The sequence below is a fragment of the Chiloscyllium plagiosum genome, chromosome 31, assembly GCF_004010195.1.
Source record: "Chiloscyllium plagiosum isolate BGI_BamShark_2017 chromosome 31, ASM401019v2, whole genome shotgun sequence".
NCBI classification, from domain to species: domain Eukaryota; kingdom Metazoa; phylum Chordata; class Chondrichthyes; order Orectolobiformes; family Hemiscylliidae; genus Chiloscyllium; species Chiloscyllium plagiosum.
The window spans coordinates 26,891,148-26,909,316 of record NC_057740.1 but is presented as its reverse complement, the minus strand read 5'-3'; the positions used below and the strand labels follow the sequence as shown (position 1 = coordinate 26,909,316).

Below are 18,169 nucleotides of genomic sequence, written 5' to 3'. Positions count from 1 at the left end.
ATTCTGAAAACAAAAAAAATAAAAGTATGTAAAGACTGGATCCAGTTCTATCCTTCACCAGCTGGCTTTCTGGACTATAACAAGCTGATGAGTTAATATTCCTCATTAGTTTTGCCAACTTCTGAAGGAAGCAAGAGCACAGAATGTACTCTGGTTATCTACTAATAGTTGGCTGAACCTCATAGTGGTTTAACAAGCATGTAAGTTAGCCATTCTCAAGTTGTGTTTTATAGCAATGATTTGTTATCATTTATTTTCTCATTGTTCGGTTGAATCTATCTGCACTAAATTTGGTACGTTCATGTCCTTCTGAATATTAGTACAAAAATTGTTTTACAATAAGTTTAAACAAGAAGTGTAGGGGAAAAGATTTTGCTACATGACAATGTTGTTTCCATAATTTCAGTGCTATTGTTACTTTTCAAGCAGTTGTTTCATTTTTGCAGTTGGTCTTCACGGATTTGTTTTAATGTATTGCATTTATAGTAACTATTCTTGGTTCTTGCTACTTCATAGCTTGCACAAGTCCAGGACACAATTCCATTGCACAAGTGAGCATCACAGGTTACCAAGTTAACATTTTTAAAATAGAATGTATCAGAAGTACAGGGCTAACCAATAACTTGCATATTTTAGCATCCTGAAGAGCGTTATACAGTAAACATATATCTTCAATCTCCATACTGATCACATAATGAGCGAGTAAAAAGGCGGGCATGTATGCATACGATCATATCCACCTCACAGAAGAGTCCTATTTCTGGACCAATATGTCTGAGCAAGCTCTCGCTCTTCAGGAGTGTCTCTGAACTCAGCAGTCTTGCAATAAAGTACGTTTGCTTGCTATGCTGGAGTGCTGTGTCACGCCACGGGTGATGGAATAAATCCTCAACTTTAATATTTTGAGATCTTTCTAGGCTGATGCAGAGGACGTCCTGGATACCCCATTTAGGCACTAAAGAGTAGGTCAAGCAGTTCAGAGTGGAGAAAATGCACTATTTTCCCAGATTAACTGATGTTGTTCAAATCTGTCATAAGCATCGAGAACCATCTAGAGTTGTAAAGAGTCTTTAATTTAGCACACTGTCTCTAAACTCCAAAAGATCATTACCAAACAAAGCATGATACTGAGATGCATATAAAGATATTGGGAAAATACCTAGAGGTTTAGGCAGTAATAGGTTTTGAAGAGTACAATGAAGGAAGAAAAGCGTGACAGAGATTGTGAGATGGAATTTCAGAGCTTAGGGCCTTAATGAATGAAAGTTTGTATTCCAAGTATGGAATGATTAAAATTGGAAATGCCAAAGTGATGAGAATTGGAGGAATCAAGATGTTTCTGAGGTCTGACAGAGGTTACAGAGATGGAAGGGCAAGGTTAAAATCGTTTTTAACCAAATTGAGAATTTTAGAATCAAAGTTTTGCTTAATGGGTAGATCGTAGAAGTAAGTGTTGATGGATGAACTGAACTTTGTGGGAGAAAGTGAGGATTGTAGATGCTGGAGATCAGAGTTGGACAGCAGGTCAAGCAGCATCTGAGGAGGAGGAGAATTGACATTTCGGGCAAGAGCCCTTCATCAGGAATTAAAGATGGACAGGTAGGACAGGTCATGAGGATGGTGCTGAGTTGGAAGGTTGGAACTGGGATAAGGTGGGGGGAGGGGAATGAGGAAACTAGTGAAGTCCACTTTGATGCCCCGTGTTTGGAGACTCCCAAGGCAGAAGATGAGGCGTTCTTCCTCCAGGAGGCGGTAGTTAGGGAGTGGCGATGGAAGAAGCCCAAGACCTTCGTGTCCTTGCCTGAATGGGAGGGGAGTAGAAGTGTTTGGCCACGGAGCTTTGGGGTTGTTTGGTGCAGGTGTCCTGGAGATGTTCTCTGAAATGCTCTGCGAGTAGACATCCTGTCTCCCCAACATAGAGGAGACTGCATCGGGAGCAACGGATACAGTAAATGACGTGTGGAAGTGCAAGTAAAACTCTGATGAATGTTGAAAGTTCCTTAGGGGCTGTGGATGGAGGTGAGGACGCAGGTTTTGCAATTCCTGCAGGGGAAGATGCCGGGTGGGAGGATGGGTTGGTGGGGAGACGTGGACCTGACAAGGCAGTCGCAGAGGGAGTTGTCTTTACGGATAGAGGTTCGGAGGGAAATATATATCTGGTGCTAGGGTCCATTTGTAGGTGGCAGAAATGGCGGAGGATGATGTGATGTACACAGGTTGGAGGGGTGGAAGGTGAAGACCTCAGGGGTCTGTCCTTGTTGCAGTTGGACGGGTGGGGTTTAAGGGGGGGCTATGGTGGAAGTGGATGAAATGTGCTGAAGGACATTATCGACCATGTGGGAGGGGAAATTGCGGTCTTTAAAGAAGGAGGCCATCTGGTGTGTTCTGTGGGGAAAACTTGATGTGGGTTAGGATAAGAGCAACAGAATATTCAATGACTCAACTTCGAAGCATTAGAAAATGGGAGGCCAGTCAAGAGTGCTTTGGATTAGTTTTACAAAGTTAAGCATCACACAACACCAGCCTATAGTCCAACGGATTTAATTGGAAGCACTAGCTTTCAGAGCACTGCTCCTTCATCAGGTGGTTGTGGAGTATAAGATCGTTAAGACACAGAATTTATAGCAAAAGTTTACAGTGTGATGCAATTGAAATTATATATTGAAGAAGACCTGGATTGTTAAGTCTCTCATCTTTTCGAATGACCATGTTGGTTTCAGTTCTTTCATATGTGATTCCCAGAACTTTTTTTTAAAAGTTACATTCTCAAGTGAACTTTAACAATAGATGCCATGCCAGCCCAGATAATGCATTGAAGGTGTGAGGTGCCCTGTGTGAGGTTGTCTGTGCCTCAGTGTTCAGACTGATTCTATTGCTTAAAAAAAGGGATTTACAGAATCTTTCTTGGATTCATGCAGTTTTGAGCAAAGTAAAATGTAATTCAGCAAGTACAAATTCACCCCACAAATGTGTGTGTGCGTGTGCAATTGTGGGTGTGTCTGAGTGCAAAGGGGTATACATCTGTGAGAGGGTGCATGTGTAAGTGTATGGGTGTGTATGTGTGAGCGTATGAGAGAGCGTTTGTATGTGAGCGTGGGTCTGTGTGAGTGTATGGGTCTGTAAGTGTGTGTGCGCGTGTGCGCGCGCGCGTGCGCATGCACATATCTATGTGAGTGGGTGTGTAGTGGGTCACCAGTAGTGTGAAATGAACCCAAGGTCCTGGTTGATGCCATCCCCATGGATACCAAACCATGGGGATGGCCTCAACCAGGACCTTGGGTTCATGTCAATACAGGTGACCCCACTGCACTATGCTCTGTCTTGCATGCATGCGTGCACACACCTGCAGACCCATACACTCTTGCAGATGCTCACACATACACACCCATGCACTTATTATGCATGCACTCTCTCACAGACTTATACCCCTTTACACTCTCACTCACACTCTCACGGACACTCATACCCCCACATACACGCATACACATACACATTTGTGGGGTGAATTTGCACTTGCAGAATTTGCAACAAGGACACACACCACACACACACACCCCCCTTAGTCCACCCCACCAACTTCTGGATACATCACATCATCCTCTGCCATTTCTGCCACCCACAAACGGACCCCAGCACCAGAGATATGTTTCCCTCCCCACCTCTATCCGCTTTCTGTAAAGAACATTCCCTCCATGACTCTCTTGTCAGGTCCCCCCCCCAATCAATCCGCCCTCCCCTGCCACCACAGGAGTTGCAAAATCTGCGCCCACATCACCTCCCCCCACCTCACCTATCTGCGCCCACATCACCCCCCCCCACCTCACCTCTGTCCAAGGCCCCAGACGAGCCTTCCATCTTCTTCAGAGTTTTATCTGCATTTCCCCACGTCATTTACTATATCCATTGCTCCCGATGTGGTCTCCTCTACATTGGAGAGACAGGACACCTACTTGCAGAGCGCTTCAGAGAACTTCTCCAGGACTCCTGCACCAACCAACCCCACTGTACCATGGCCAAACACTTCAGCTCTCCCCCCCCCACTCCATGTTATGTGATTTTTAACCTTGTACACTCCAGTCCAATACTGGCACTCCCAAATCATTGGAATAGTTGAGATAGCAAAATAGTCAGAATGAAAGATCCTTGCTTTTAAAGACATTGTGGGAAGACTTAAGATGAGCCAGGAGTTTTAGTAAATGGAGAGTTTTAATTAATAAATGAGTAGCTTGTCTTGATAAGATCACAGGAATGATTTAGTGAAAGTTTCTGTCTGCTACACAGCAAATTGTCAAATTGCTTTTAAACATTCCAATATTTCTGCACCCTTCCAGTCTTAGTGAATCATTTCTTGGAAACAAAGGTCACCATTTTCTACTATGGCTAAAAACACCCCTTTGAAACCCCATCACTTGTTAGCAGAATGGTTTTAACTACAGATGCAATAAATAAAAGGAGAAAACACTGCAAATATGCAACAGGAGAGAAACATAGAAACATAATCAGCCTGAAATATTTGCAATGTACATTGAGTAGAGTATCTTGTTCCTCAAGCTAAGATTTAAATGTTTTTTATTTTGGAGAAGATTTGTAGCTCAGGTAATGGATCAGGTTGTAAGTTTGCTCGCTGAGCTGGTAGATTTGTTCTCTGACTTTTTTGTCACCATGTCAGGTAACATCAGTGAGCCTCCGATGAAGCACTAGTGTTTTGCTATTTGTGTGTCTTGGTCAGTTGTGGCAGGTGATATCACTTCTGATTCTTTTTCTGAGAAGTTGCTAAATGGGGTCCAAATCGATATGTTTGTTAAGAGTTCTGGTCTGAATGTCAGGCCTCTAGGAATTCCCATGCCTGTCTTTTGTTTAGCCTGTCCCAGGATGGATGTGTTGTCCCATTTGAACTGATGTTCCTCTTCATATGTGTGTATGAATACTAGTGATAGTTGGTCATGTCTTTTGGTGGCTAGTTGGTGCTCATGTATCCTAGTGGCTAGTTTCCTGCCCATCTGTCCAATGTAGTGTTTGTTGCAGTCCTTACATCTGTCCTTATTTTGTATATGACATTCGTACTGCTGGTTATTGATATGAGGTCCTTTTAAATTCATCAGAAGCTATTTCAGTGTGGTGGTAGGTTTGTAGGCCACCATGATGCCTAAGGGCCAGAGTAGTCTGGTCGTCATCTCCGAGATGCCTTTAATGTATAGCAGGGTGGCTAGAGTCTCCGGGCATGTTGTGTCGTTTTGTTAGATCTGTTGTGTAGGAATTGGCAGATTGTGCTTATCGTGTACCCGTTGTTCCTGTACACATTGTTAGGTGTTTTAACAGGTCTCTTCAATGCTCTCCAGCTAGAATGTAGTGAATCATCATGGTTTGCTGTGGTTTTTAAACAAGGAGTTGCAGGAACAGTCCTAATCTGATGTAAAAGATCACTCTGAAAGGCATGAAGAACAGCCACCTTTATTAATTCGTTAATCCCAAATTTTGCAGCTCTTAGGATCAGTCAGCAAATGTTTATATCAAGAACATCTTTACAATGCAGGCTTAATTACACTGCAAATGCAGTGTAAATAAAAATATCAAAAGTAAAAAAAAAAGTTTTAATATGTCCACAAAAGTAAACTTTATGGGAAGGTAATAAAACATCTCACCTAAAGGCTTAGTTGCATATGGTAGATGAAGAGGCACCTTGCTCAGGGAAGTCACTGACCACTATCTGAAATGCTGGCACTAATCTCCATTGACTTTGGTTCAGCTTGGATAAGGATCATGAGGTGCTGTGATTCCTCAGTATGTTTCTGTCCCTATCATTGTGCACAGTCTTCTGCAAAAGAGAGAGGCTAGTCTCTGATGCCTTTAGATGTTGTGCATAAGTTGAGAGGGAATAGTAGGAACATGGTATGAGTGTGGAAAATCAAGTAGTAAAAGTAACAAAGTGACATGGCTTGTGTGTGAAATGAGCAGGGATGGTGAGAGGATGTTCAGATTAAATAATTATAATTAGAAAATGATGGCAAAGAGATGACTGTATTAATAGTAATGTTGATGAATATAATTCCAGGAATTAGGAGCAGGAGTAGACCACTTGGCCTCAGGCTTGCCTGCTTTTCAATAAACACTTGGCTGATTTGATTACTCCACATTTCCACCCATCTGAGATAACCATTTACCTTCTTACTTAACGTGAATCTGTTCATCCCTGCATAAAAGCATTCAAGGACTCTGCTTCTACCACCTTTTCTGGATGATCATTCCAAAGACTCTGACTTCAGAGAGAAGAAAAAAGCCTTATCCTAAATGGATGACCACTTATTTTGAAACTGTGATCTCTAGTTTTAGATTCTCCCACAAGAATAAACATCTTTGCAATATGTACCACATCACGACCACTTGATCTTCTAAACTCCAATAGACAAATCCAAGTCAATTTCTTCTTTCTTCCTATTTTTTGATTTACGGCTATTTCTGGGGAGTATTTAAAATTAAATGGAGGTGCCGGTGTTGAACTGGGGTGTACAAAGTTAAAAATCACACGACACTAGGTTATAGTCCGAGGTTTATTTGGAAGTACAAGCTTTTGGAACGTACTTTCAAATAAACCTGTTGGATTATAAACTGGTGTCATGTGATAGTAAACTTATAATGAAGATAGATCTAAAATATCTACAGTATGCTTTGAGGGAAGTGATGCAGGGCTGGGGTTTCGTGTAAATGGTGAAGGGTGAAAAAGAACTCTGAGCTGATGCAATGTAAAAGGATAGTAATGGAAGAACTGAATTTGTCTGAAACCCTTGAATCAATTCTGGCACTGGGTCAATATTCTCTGAACGATTCTTCTGCTGGTCACAGCTTCCAACAGCTATACTTTCTTGGTAAGTGTGATGGGCTGCTTCTTTGTACTGCAAAACAGGGCATCTGTCCTGGTTCTTATAGTTGGCACCAGCTTCTTTAGGGATGTATAGGCAAACTTAGGATCACCTTACCTTGCCAGTCATTCTCAAACTTTAACAGCTTCCATTTAGAGACTTCTGTGGTATTTAGATTCCGTGAAAGCAATCAGTTTTTTTAAGAGGTGCATTCAGTCTTGAAGTAATGAATGGACTCCAAATGGAAATTGCATTGTGAGGATGTGGCCTGTAACTAATGCAGTGACCTAGACAGTTCACCAGGCAAAACCTTTCTCATGTTTCAATATTGAGTATAGCATGTTTCACCCTAACGCAACCATCCATAAGTGTTGCGTTCGTTGAAATCAATTAAATTAATTACCGAAGGGTGTATACCCAGCAGTTGATTTGATATACCCTTTTTGTAATTTTCTAAAGTTTAAATTCAACCTAAAGTATCATTTCCTGTACTGTGGGCAATTGATGCACACTGAACCAAAAGCAACAAAGCCAATGCCATGGTATCTTCGATATTTTACACTGCAGTAAATATCACACAAGTATATTTGAATTATTGCTTTCCACAATGTATTTATTCAGGTCAGTTTTGATAGTTATAGTCTACTTCTAACTTGAAATTATTTAAATTGATTTGAGTATAGGAGTTGGGAAGTCATGTTGAGGTTGTATAGAACGTTGGTGAGACCTTTTGTGGAGTACTGTGTCCAGTTCTGATTGCCCTGTTATAAGAAGGATAGGATCAAGGTGGAGAGGGTTCAGAAAAGATGTACCAGGATGTTGCCAGGAATGGAACGTTGGAGTTATAGGGAGAGGCTGAATAGGCTGGGAATTTTCTCCACTGGAGCATAAGAAGTTGGGGGCTGACCTTTATAGAGGTTTTTAAAATCATGGGTATAAATAAGGGGTAGGAGGGGGATTTCAAGACTAGGGTGCATATTTTTAAGGCGAGCAGAGAAAAATTTACAAAGGACATGAGGGGCAACTTTTTTTTATACAACATGGTTTGTGTGTGGAATGAACTTCCAGAGGAAGTGATGGATGTGGGTACAATAACAATGTTTAAAAGACACCTGGATAAGTACACAAATAAGAGAGGTTCGGAGGAATATGGATCAAAGACAGGCAGGTGGGATTAGTTTAGTTTGAGATTATGGTCAGCATGGACTGATTGGACTGAAGGCACTGTTTCCATGCTGTATGACTCTGTAGCTGTTGATTTGACGTTACGGAAAAAAAAGCTTCCTATGCTACTTTATTTCTGCAATACATCAGTAGCTGGTAATTCTTGGTGATATAATGCTTAGAGACATCTGCTGGACATGAAAAGTGCAATGTAAATGCAAGTATTCCATTGTTTATGTTGTTTTCAAGTTCTGGAATATTTTTACATTTTAAGCAAAGCATTCTTTGAATGGACAACAGAATACTGGTGCCAGATTAGTTAATGTTAATTATTGGCAAAATGACAAGGAACAGTTTTTTCAGTTATTTAAAATAGCAAGGGAAAACAGTATGCTTTTAAATATATGCGCAAACACATCTTTAATAACATTTTAGAGATCTTAGCACTTGTAGTTGCCTGTCCAATTTGTTTACAGTGTTGCGGTGGTTAAACTGGGCAGTTTACAGTAAATTGCAGATGACTGACGGTAATTTAGCTTACCAAATGAGCATCATTTCCTGTAAATACTCTCTTCCTAAAAGGAAGTTTTAAGCCAGACTGATGACTAACCTTCGGGCAGATATGCAAATAAAGGTGACAGTAAAAGGAAGGAGGAGCCTCATGGCATGCTTATCCTTTCTCTTTTTTTATAGATGAAGTTTCTTTTCACAGGTAGTACCTTTTTAGTACTGTTGTGTGGCTAAATATTTCTTAGCACTGCTTGGAATGGACCTCTCACCTAAAATGCATTTGTATAATAAAATAGAATCTGCTTGGAGGCTTTTCAATAAGGTAACATTCACACTTTTATGTACAATATTTATGAGATATTGATTTGAGTTGTATTTCATTGAAACACAGTGTCTGTATGGTGCTGTTTATACTGATTTTTCAGCTCAAGTGTCGGTAAATGAAGCATTTTGTTTTATTTGAAAACCAAGCCTGTGTTATTAAAAGTGGTTATAAAGTGAATTCTAGGTTCCTGTTTCTTCTTGCATTTTGAAACGTTACTTATTTGAAACTCCTGTTGAAAATAAAATCATAACTTTGCATGCTGTACCAAGTGCTCCTAAAATTACATTTCAGCAGCAATTAATTTTGAAGTCTACATGACATAGAATTATGATGTTTTATGTTAATAAATTCTTAAAATTTTGATACTGGTTTGAGAAATTATCACCTTGAAATAACCTTGCTTCAGCAATTGTATATACAGAAAACTACTGGTGATCTTAGATAAACACAGGTTTAAATGAGTTTTTAACTTCTACACTCTGGAAAGATTGGCGTGGCTGAATTTGATAACCTAATTACTCTTTGTTAATGTTCTCAAACAAAATTGGATAATTAATAGCATTTTCAACTTAAATCTCCTAATATGTTTACTTATCTGTGTGCTCCAATCTATTACTAGTTATGCTCGGGTGCTTGCGGGCAAGTGTGCTTTAGGGGCAGTAAGAAGTGAAAACTGCCTTCCCATTTGCCCAACTCTTACACACTTGTTTGTAGCCAGTTATGAAGCAATTTTGTCCTAGTATTGGTGATATAACGAGGAGGCGGGCACTTAGAAATTCTCAATATGACACAAGTTGCATATCTCACCAGGTTAAAAGCAGAACGGTTTACAGAACTCTATTCGTGCAATTCAGGAAGGTGAAGTGTAAATTTTTGTTTCTGCCAAGACAAGTACAATAAGGAATTCGTGCCGCCTTGTGTTGTTGCCACAGTGCTTCATGAACAGAACTAAAACACTTTAATCATTTACCTGTGGTGCCTAAGATTACATTGATTGATTCTACTGTTGTCTGTGCTTCTATTGGATTTTTAATAGCATTTTTAGGTCAGCACCAATAAAATGTTACATGAAAGCATATTCTAATGGATCGTTACTCCCACACTCTTTCGGCACCCCCTAATCTTGGTGAAAGAATCAGGCAATCTATATAGCATTCAGGTACACGTGCAAAGATGGAAGCAAGTTAAGTTTTTGTGAGGGAAATACAGCCACTGTTGTATTTTGTGCGAATTACCTAATTTGCTATGGGAGCCTTCAGTTAAACTCTTATGTTTGGTGTTCTAAGGTCTTTGGAGTGTAAAGTGATGCAGAGGACAGGCCTCAAGAACTGCTTCCAAAATTAATTTCAACAACTCTCAGGGATGTGCTCCAGCAAACTTCCACCTCAAGTCTAGCTCCACTCCTCACTAGACCTGGTCTCCCACCAGACTCGAAATGTTAACTGTATTTCTCTTTGCGCAGATGCTGCCACATCTGCAAGTTTCTTCAGTATTCACTACATTCGTAATAAGCATTATACTTATGCAAGGACCTCACTATTGCTGTATACAATTGATGTCAGCATGTACAAATGCTTTTGCACTCTAAACTTCAAATAAGTTTTTGCTTCTTTGTTTTTAATTTGCAGGGCTTCTTCCACAAACATCTTAGCTATAGTTAAATGGTGATAATTGTGTTTAGTGTGTACCGGTTACTCTGGTAACTCACTTGCAGTACCAGCCTTCTGCCAGGACATTAAAGCCACCAGGACCAACCATAGATTCACTAGAATGATACTAAGAAAAAATAGGGGTAACTTTTTTTCCCGTTGGAGCAGAGTTCTAAGATTAAATTTATTCAAGGTTTTTAAAATGCTGAAGAATTTTTGCTAATGTTAGTAGGGGAAGATTGTTCCCTTTGTTTTGGACAGCAGTAGTAATAAGCCACTTATGAGACAAGAGGAATTATTTATGCAAGAAGTTTGTTGCTGCAATTTAAAGCAAAGGGAAATACAGACTGTAGAGATGTAGCAGTAGAATTAGTTTTACATTGCTTTGTCAAAGGACTGCGGCATATACGCAACTTAACACTACCATGTCAAGGGCCACAAGGGACAGGCAATAAATGTGCACTCAGTCAGTGTCGCCCACATCCCATGAGTGAATTTTAAAACACAAAATGATGAGTCAAATGGCATTTTACTGTGTTTTTACTTAACATTGTTTTATGTTGCCTTCAACTTTAAGGTTACAGAATTATGCTTGAGTCCTGTGGCTTTCTGTGAGTTATCATAAGTACCATTGAATGTAAAACTAGCAGTGGTACGAGTGAGAAGAGCAGTTCAGCACCAGTTGCCTGCAAAGGGTCATGCTGATGGTGAAAGCTGTTCAAAAACAGTTGGTTGTGCTGTGTCAAACAATAGTTGTATTGTGTTCTAACAGCTTCAGCAATTGCAAAAGACTGTCATAGTGAGTTGTTACCACTGTATTAGCTATGATTTTTATGTTTCTTTTTCTTACCTGGTTTTATAATTGCCCTGAGTTTTAAATGGGAAATTTTTTAAAAATGAAGTTCTTCTGTACAGAAAGATTTTTTTCATATTCAGTACATGTTCTATAACCATAAATTGGCAAATAGTGAATCATAGAATCCCTAAAATGTAGATAGAGACCATTCAGCCCATCGTATCTTCACCAACCCTCCGAAGACCATTCTACCCAAACCCACTCCCCACCCTATCCTCATAACCCCACATTTTACCATGGCTAATCCATCTAGCCTGCACAACCCTGGATATTACAGAGCAACTAAAATAGCCAATCCACTTAATCTGTACATGTTTGGACTATGGGAGAAAACTGGAGCACCCGGAGGAAACCTGCACAGACATGGGAGGACATGCAAATTCCACACAGTCACCCAAGGTTGAAATTAAATCTTGGTCCCTGGCACTCTAAGGCAACAGTGTTAACCACAGTGAAAGTGGAATAAGTAATGCCCAGTTTTTCTAATATGTCTTATTGGTTTTCATACATTAGCAGAATGTGCGCTTTTAACTTCAAGTGGATCTTATATTTCTAGAATTACGGTACAGGCACACTGCACAAGTGTTGCGCAACATAGTTGCCCTGCCCATATATTGAGAAATATTTACTGGCAATCATATGTATTCACGTGTTTGCAAGATAAGAGTTCAAATTTGTTAGTTTCATTTTTACATCAGGAGGAATCAGTTAATTTTTCTGTGCCTTTAAAGTGACATTAGCTCTTTTTCAGCTTTTTAATAATTTATTCTCTTTTAAATGTGACTGATGAAAAATAGCCCAAGTTCAGAATGGTCTTTCTAATGAATAGAGAAGAATGATCATTTGAAACATAGAGAACTTATGGGAGTAGTAACTTTGCACAATTTGTAAGCTTTTGTTGTCCTGGTTCTGTTGGATCACCCCCACTCACCAGCAGGGTGCACTTTTCCTTGGCTGCAAAGGGAAATATTCACTCATAGGTCACATTGCAGTAACAAATTTATTGTGACCTCCTGAGAGCTTTTTTTCAACATGAGGACATGTACTGTATTTCTGACCAGTCCAAGTTGATTAACCTCACTGTGTCAAGTAACAATCAATCTAGTGATCTGAAGATATAAGCATCGGCTGCTAGTATGTGCTGTGTGCTGCTCTTAGTTCCAACTTTGGAGTCCAAAAGAAAATCTCTAGTGAGGTGTCAGAAAATGCTGAAAGCACAACACGTTCAAGATGATGTGCTGGAATCACTGATTTACTTCCCCTCCACTGAAGTGGAGGGGAAGTAAATCTATAATCAATGCAATAGAGTAAGCAAACAGTGAAGTTGAAAAGTAAGAAAAAAAGAGTTGAGCAAAATTAGATGAGAATGGCATAGAAGTATGATGGCAGGAGAAAGCGAGCAGATTATGTACCTTTGAAATATACCCAGTTTTGTATTGTCAGGTATTACAACAATGAATTTGAACATTCCAAGGTCCCAGAGACAGCAATAACGTAAATGAGAGTCAAATGCATTGTGTTGTTTATTAAAAGTTGATTGTTAGTAACTGTTAGTCAGGATATGAGATGATGCCCTTTCGTTCAAGTTGTGCCGAGGGACTTTTTATGTGCAATTGAGAGGGTGGTTGAAACCTAGTTAATATAAGAAACAGATATCAGAACAGCATGAACAACAGTCAAAGAGTAGCAAAAGAAATATAGGGAATAGAAAAGTGTGTGTGGAAAAACCTGTTGAGAAAGAGATGAACAATAGAGAAAACAAAATGCAGCAAAAGAGAAACTACCCCCATTGTGGTAGGGCAGGGTGTAAGCAATGAAAAATATTATAAAAGGTCCTTTGAACCATTTAAAGCTTGAAAAAGTGCAGCTTTTGTCTTACTCCAATATAATTTAAACTTCTTTTAGGATCTGTCTTACTTTTGTCAGCCCACTGGTTTCATATCTGATAAACTTGGCTGATGTTTGCACGAAATTCACTTCTATTCCATTGTGTATTTCTTATCCAATCATGTGATTGTGATGTAAAATAAAGATAGCAGCAGCCAGAAACAAATACTGAGCTTGCTGCACATTAAATATTTGGGAGTTCAGTGCATTTGAATACACACATTATTTTGAAAGAATTTATGGGTTAGCGGGCATCATCCATTTACAGTAAGGAAATAGATTTTCTTAGATAACCATGAAATAAAATTTACAGCTTGCTAAGCAAAGGGGTGTACAGCTGACAGTATGGAAACCACATATTCAGGCACAAATATTGTATACTACTCTTGATCTGAGTCATTGGATTATTTTAAACTGCACAAATATGTTATTTGCAATTATAACATTGACATGCCAGGCAAACATAATATATTTAACCAGTTAAAATGCAATTATGCAGGTAATTTGAATTTTTTTCCAGAATTATGGAGGGGTTTATTCTACATGAATAGCAAATGTTGTACCCATTTATTGTAAATAAGTGCATCACTCAAGTAGATCATTGCAAAAATACATCAATTTGCTTGTGATATTTCTTATGACAAGTATGACTTGTACTTTGAGGGGCAGCAGGAAGCTAAATTTGGCAAATATAGGATTTGAGACCAGTTTTAACATAGTGTATAATATTCCCTGCCAGTTGAATGTTTTTACACTAAGTAACAGTACACTATTTTACAGCACAAGCTCACTCAGGTGTAACAGAGCCTGTGATGTTTTTGCAATGGTATTTCTCTCTCTCATCATTTATTCTTCTGCTTTCAGGCTGTTTACTCTGCTGTTCCATTATTTTATTGGAATGGATATGAGATTTCTAAGATAATTAACTATATTTGAACCCATGATTTCATGGAGACAAATTCAGGATAACATGAAATTACTGTTATTGAGTAATGAACAAGGTGGATTAGAATGTGGATTAATGAGCTGCATTTGTTTAGTGCCTTTTTTCTCATTGGATGTATTGTTTGATTTTAAAAATACATTTTTATTCTGAGCTTTATGGAATTAATCGAACAGTAAAAACAGTGCTCCTCATTTGGAGAGTTTCATCACAAGACTATAAGAAATAGGAGCAGGAGTAGGCCCCTCTAACCTGCACCTCCATTTAATGGGATCGTGGCTGATCCAGTATTCCTAATGTGCTCTTTCTAGCCTTTTTTCCTGTAACCCTTGAGTTCCCAACTGATCAAGAATCTACCTCATCATTAAATGTACATAAGGACTCTGTCTGTACAGCTCCATGTGGCAAAGAGTTCCAAAGACACTCAACCTCTGAGAAAAGAAATTCTTACTCATAGAGTTATAGGTCACCAATACAGAAAGAAACCTTTCAGTCCAACCAGTCCATGGTGAACATAATCCCAAACTAAACTAGTCCCACCTGTCTCATATCATTAAACCTTTCCTAATCATGTATCTATCTAAATGTCTTTCAAACATTGCACTTGTACCCGCATCCACCACTTCCTCAGGAAGTTCATTCCATGTGTGAACCACCCTCTTGTGTTTTAAAAAGAAACTGTGCCTCATGTCTTTTTTAAATCTCTTTTCCCTCACCTTAAAAATGTGTCCTCAAGTTTTGAAATCCCTCATCCTAGGGAAAAGACCACAACCATTAAATCTATCCCCTTATAATTTTACAAACTTCTATCAGGTCACCGCATCCACCTATGCTCCAGTGAAAACAGTCCCAAGCTATCCAGCCTATTTATAACTCAAACCTTCCGTGCTTTCCATTGCTGGCACATTTTTCACTGGAGCATAGGAGGTTGAGGTGACCAGATAGAAGTTTGTAAATTTATAAGGGATGTAGATCCTGGTAAATCTCTTCTGAACCCAATTCCAGGATCATTGTCCAATGCTTGCTTTTGCAAATTTCTCAGTTAGGTAAAGCATTGTGACGTATGATAAATACAGAATTATCATAGAGTCATAGAGATGTACAGCACAGAAGCAGACCCCTTCGGTCCAACTCATCCATGCCGACCAGATATCCCAACCCAATCTAGTCCTGCCTGCCAGCCTTTATCCTCCCACACCCTTCCTATTCATTAACACATCCAAATGCCTTTTAAATGCTATATTGTACTAGCCTCCACCACTACTTCTGGCAGCTCATTCCATATATGCACCACCCTCTGCATGAAAAAGCTGCCACTTGGTTTCTTTTATATCTTTCCCCTCTCACCTTAAACTTATGCCCTGTAGTTCTGGACTCCCCCACCCCAGGGAAAAGACTTTGTCTATTTATCCTATCCATGCCCCTCATAAGGTCACCCCTCATAAGGTCACCTCTCAGCCCCAGGCCTCTCCCCCTCCAACCTTTTGCCAGCTCCATGTTCAGGCTTCCCGTTGGTTGTTGCTGCTGTTGAGTAGGTCAGGTGCATTAGTCAGGAGTAAATATAGGGTAGGGGAGATGGGTCTGGGTGGGTTGATGTGGACTTGTTGGTCGAAAGGGCCTGTTTCCACACGGTAGGATTCTCTGAATTCTATAAATCAGCTTTGTTCATTAAAGCAATCTGGCTGGCAGATTTGTATTATTAAATGGAGAGATTAGCATCTATAATCAGATGTGTCAATTGCTGTGTCGAGCTTTTATTTTAATATATGCTGTGACTAATGCAGTAGTGGGATTTCAGCAAGACAATGCACTCCTCCAACCCCATTTGCAACACCTCTTGTAGTGATCAGCTCACCCTTGGTGGTTGTGTTCCCAGTCCACAACACCATGTCTTGCTGTGTCCTATTTGCCAGGACTGTTCTGGACTTCTCCTGTCTGACATTAACATGCCAAGGAGCTCCTTGTTCCTTCCTTACTTCCATACTAAAGAATTTTCTGTGTTTTTTAGTGCCAAGCTATTGTAGAGGTTAGCCATGCCTACAATTTGTATCTAGATTAAAATTAATTTAGTTTACAGTAAATCTGTTGACTGTGAATTAGCTCATGCCAAATCTTCAGGAACAATTAGTAATCATTGGTCATGAACTACTTATTAGATTAGATTAGATTCCCTACTGTGTGGAAACACGCCTTTCGGCCCAAGAAGTCCACACCAACCCTCCGAAGAGTAACCCACCCAGTCCCATTTTCCTCTGACAAATGCGCCTAACACTACGGGCAATTGTTTATTCAAGACGAGTTGCAGCCAGTAGAGTTTTGATACCTGAATGCTTACTAGACATGTATACTTATTGTTGAGTAGCAAATCATCAATGGAAATCGAAGGTACTCTCATGGTCCTGTGGGAGAATTCCTACTGCTGAGCCAGGAGGCTCGGGTCCAAGCCCCACCTACTCCTGAGGTGTGGACTAACATTTCTGATCAGATTGATTGGTTAGAAAATGTCTATCAGTATCAAGGTCTAAGTTTCGAAATTGGCTATATTCTCTGAAGTATAATTGTTTAGATATTTGACATTAACAACTTTGAATAACCAATCTGTTAATTGCTTCAAGTCTACATGTGTTTAACAATATTCACATGGTTCAGTCAAACCCCTTCCTTCTCTGGAACTCTGACATTAGTTTCATGGATGTTGTAAGTTCGTTGTTCCGTGAGAAAATATATTACATTTCTAAACCTGCGGAGAAAGCATTGTGTTAAAAGTAAAATGTATGACTTTAAACATTTTTTGACAGCAATCTTGACTAATGGTAGTAATTTATAGATAACCTTTTTAAGTTTCATAGTGTTACCATATAAAGTTGTAGCACCAAAAGCCTTTTAAAAAGTTTTGTTTGAGCATTCAACAAGAAGTGTTCCAATATTTATTTTTTTCTTTTATTGATTCTTCATCTCTGTTTTGCAGGATTTCAATTGTATGGATGATAATTCCCTTTTCTCATCACCTGATCCATCACTATCTGATATTGCTGATACTGAGGATTTTAATCTGGATGTTCTTAATCCAAGTATTTGGGATTCAAGACTAGATTCCAGTTTAGAGGTCTGTATTGAAAGGGTATGTCTGGATATATTTCACAGATTGTTGATAGCAGTGATAATACTACTAACATTGAAAATTCAAAACAGATTAAACTTTTGGTCATTTTGACACTTATTTGTGCAGTGCTTTAAATAGTTCATGGTTACAGTGGTGTAATGGTATTCACTGGAATACACCAGCAAAAAGATCTCTATCAAAGAACAGACTCACGTCCTTAAGCAACCTCATTGAGAAGTCTATGTCTGACCCTGTATTAAAAATAGACACTTGATAGCATAACTGGCAGAAGAGGGCAAGTTTGATATGTCACCCATCCAGACCTGTTCTCAGATAGTATCCACATGGAGCAAATTTAGAATGCTCTTCATAAAACATAATGTAGAGAAGAAATCCTTACCCAGTCACTTCTAACTCTAATTTAAGCCAACTTTAGGATCAACCGTAATAGCCCTTTAGTGGACTCAAAAGATAATGAGTTGACCCCATCGGACATTTTGCAGCAAATGTTCACGAGAAATATTTGCTCAGGAATGTTGTTCAGTGTGGAGCGTTGGAATGGAAGGTGGGCCGAAAGTTGATCAAACATGTCACAATGGAGTGTGTCAGTAAGGTGTAGCACAATTGTTTCACCCAACTTGTGGGTTTTCATCAATTGGCGGATGTGTGGAGGAACACTGCTTGTGAGGACAGGAGGCCAGGGAGGGTGGTGGTGTTGGTTTGAGGGTTCCAGTTATAATGCACATTGCTGCATTCAGTCAAGTATCAACAAAATGTGTATGTGATAACTTATGCCAGAAAGATACACCGATCTCTGGTGCAGAGTGTGATGGGGTATATGCTGACGTCCAGAATATTGTGGAAGTAGCAACCCA

General features: G+C 39.5%; 1 protein-coding gene across 3 annotated transcripts in view; it reads left to right on the top strand.

The window, feature by feature from the left end:
- The window catches only part of LOC122565355 (protein strawberry notch homolog 2-like), a 162,866-nt gene that overhangs the window by 82,372 nt on the left and 62,325 nt on the right, over positions 1-18,169 (top strand). The window contains exons 1-2 of one of the 3 annotated variants that reach the window (XM_043721241.1): positions 8,755-8,853; positions 17,160-17,312. In XM_043721241.1, the coding sequence (XP_043577176.1) occupies positions 8,788-8,853; positions 17,160-17,312 (219 nt within the window). In that variant the 5' untranslated portion in view covers positions 8,755-8,787. Of the gene's footprint in view, positions 1-8,754; positions 8,854-17,159; positions 17,313-18,169 lie in introns of those variants that run through there. The other 2 variants (XM_043721240.1, XM_043721239.1) reach the window with 2 other exon arrangements.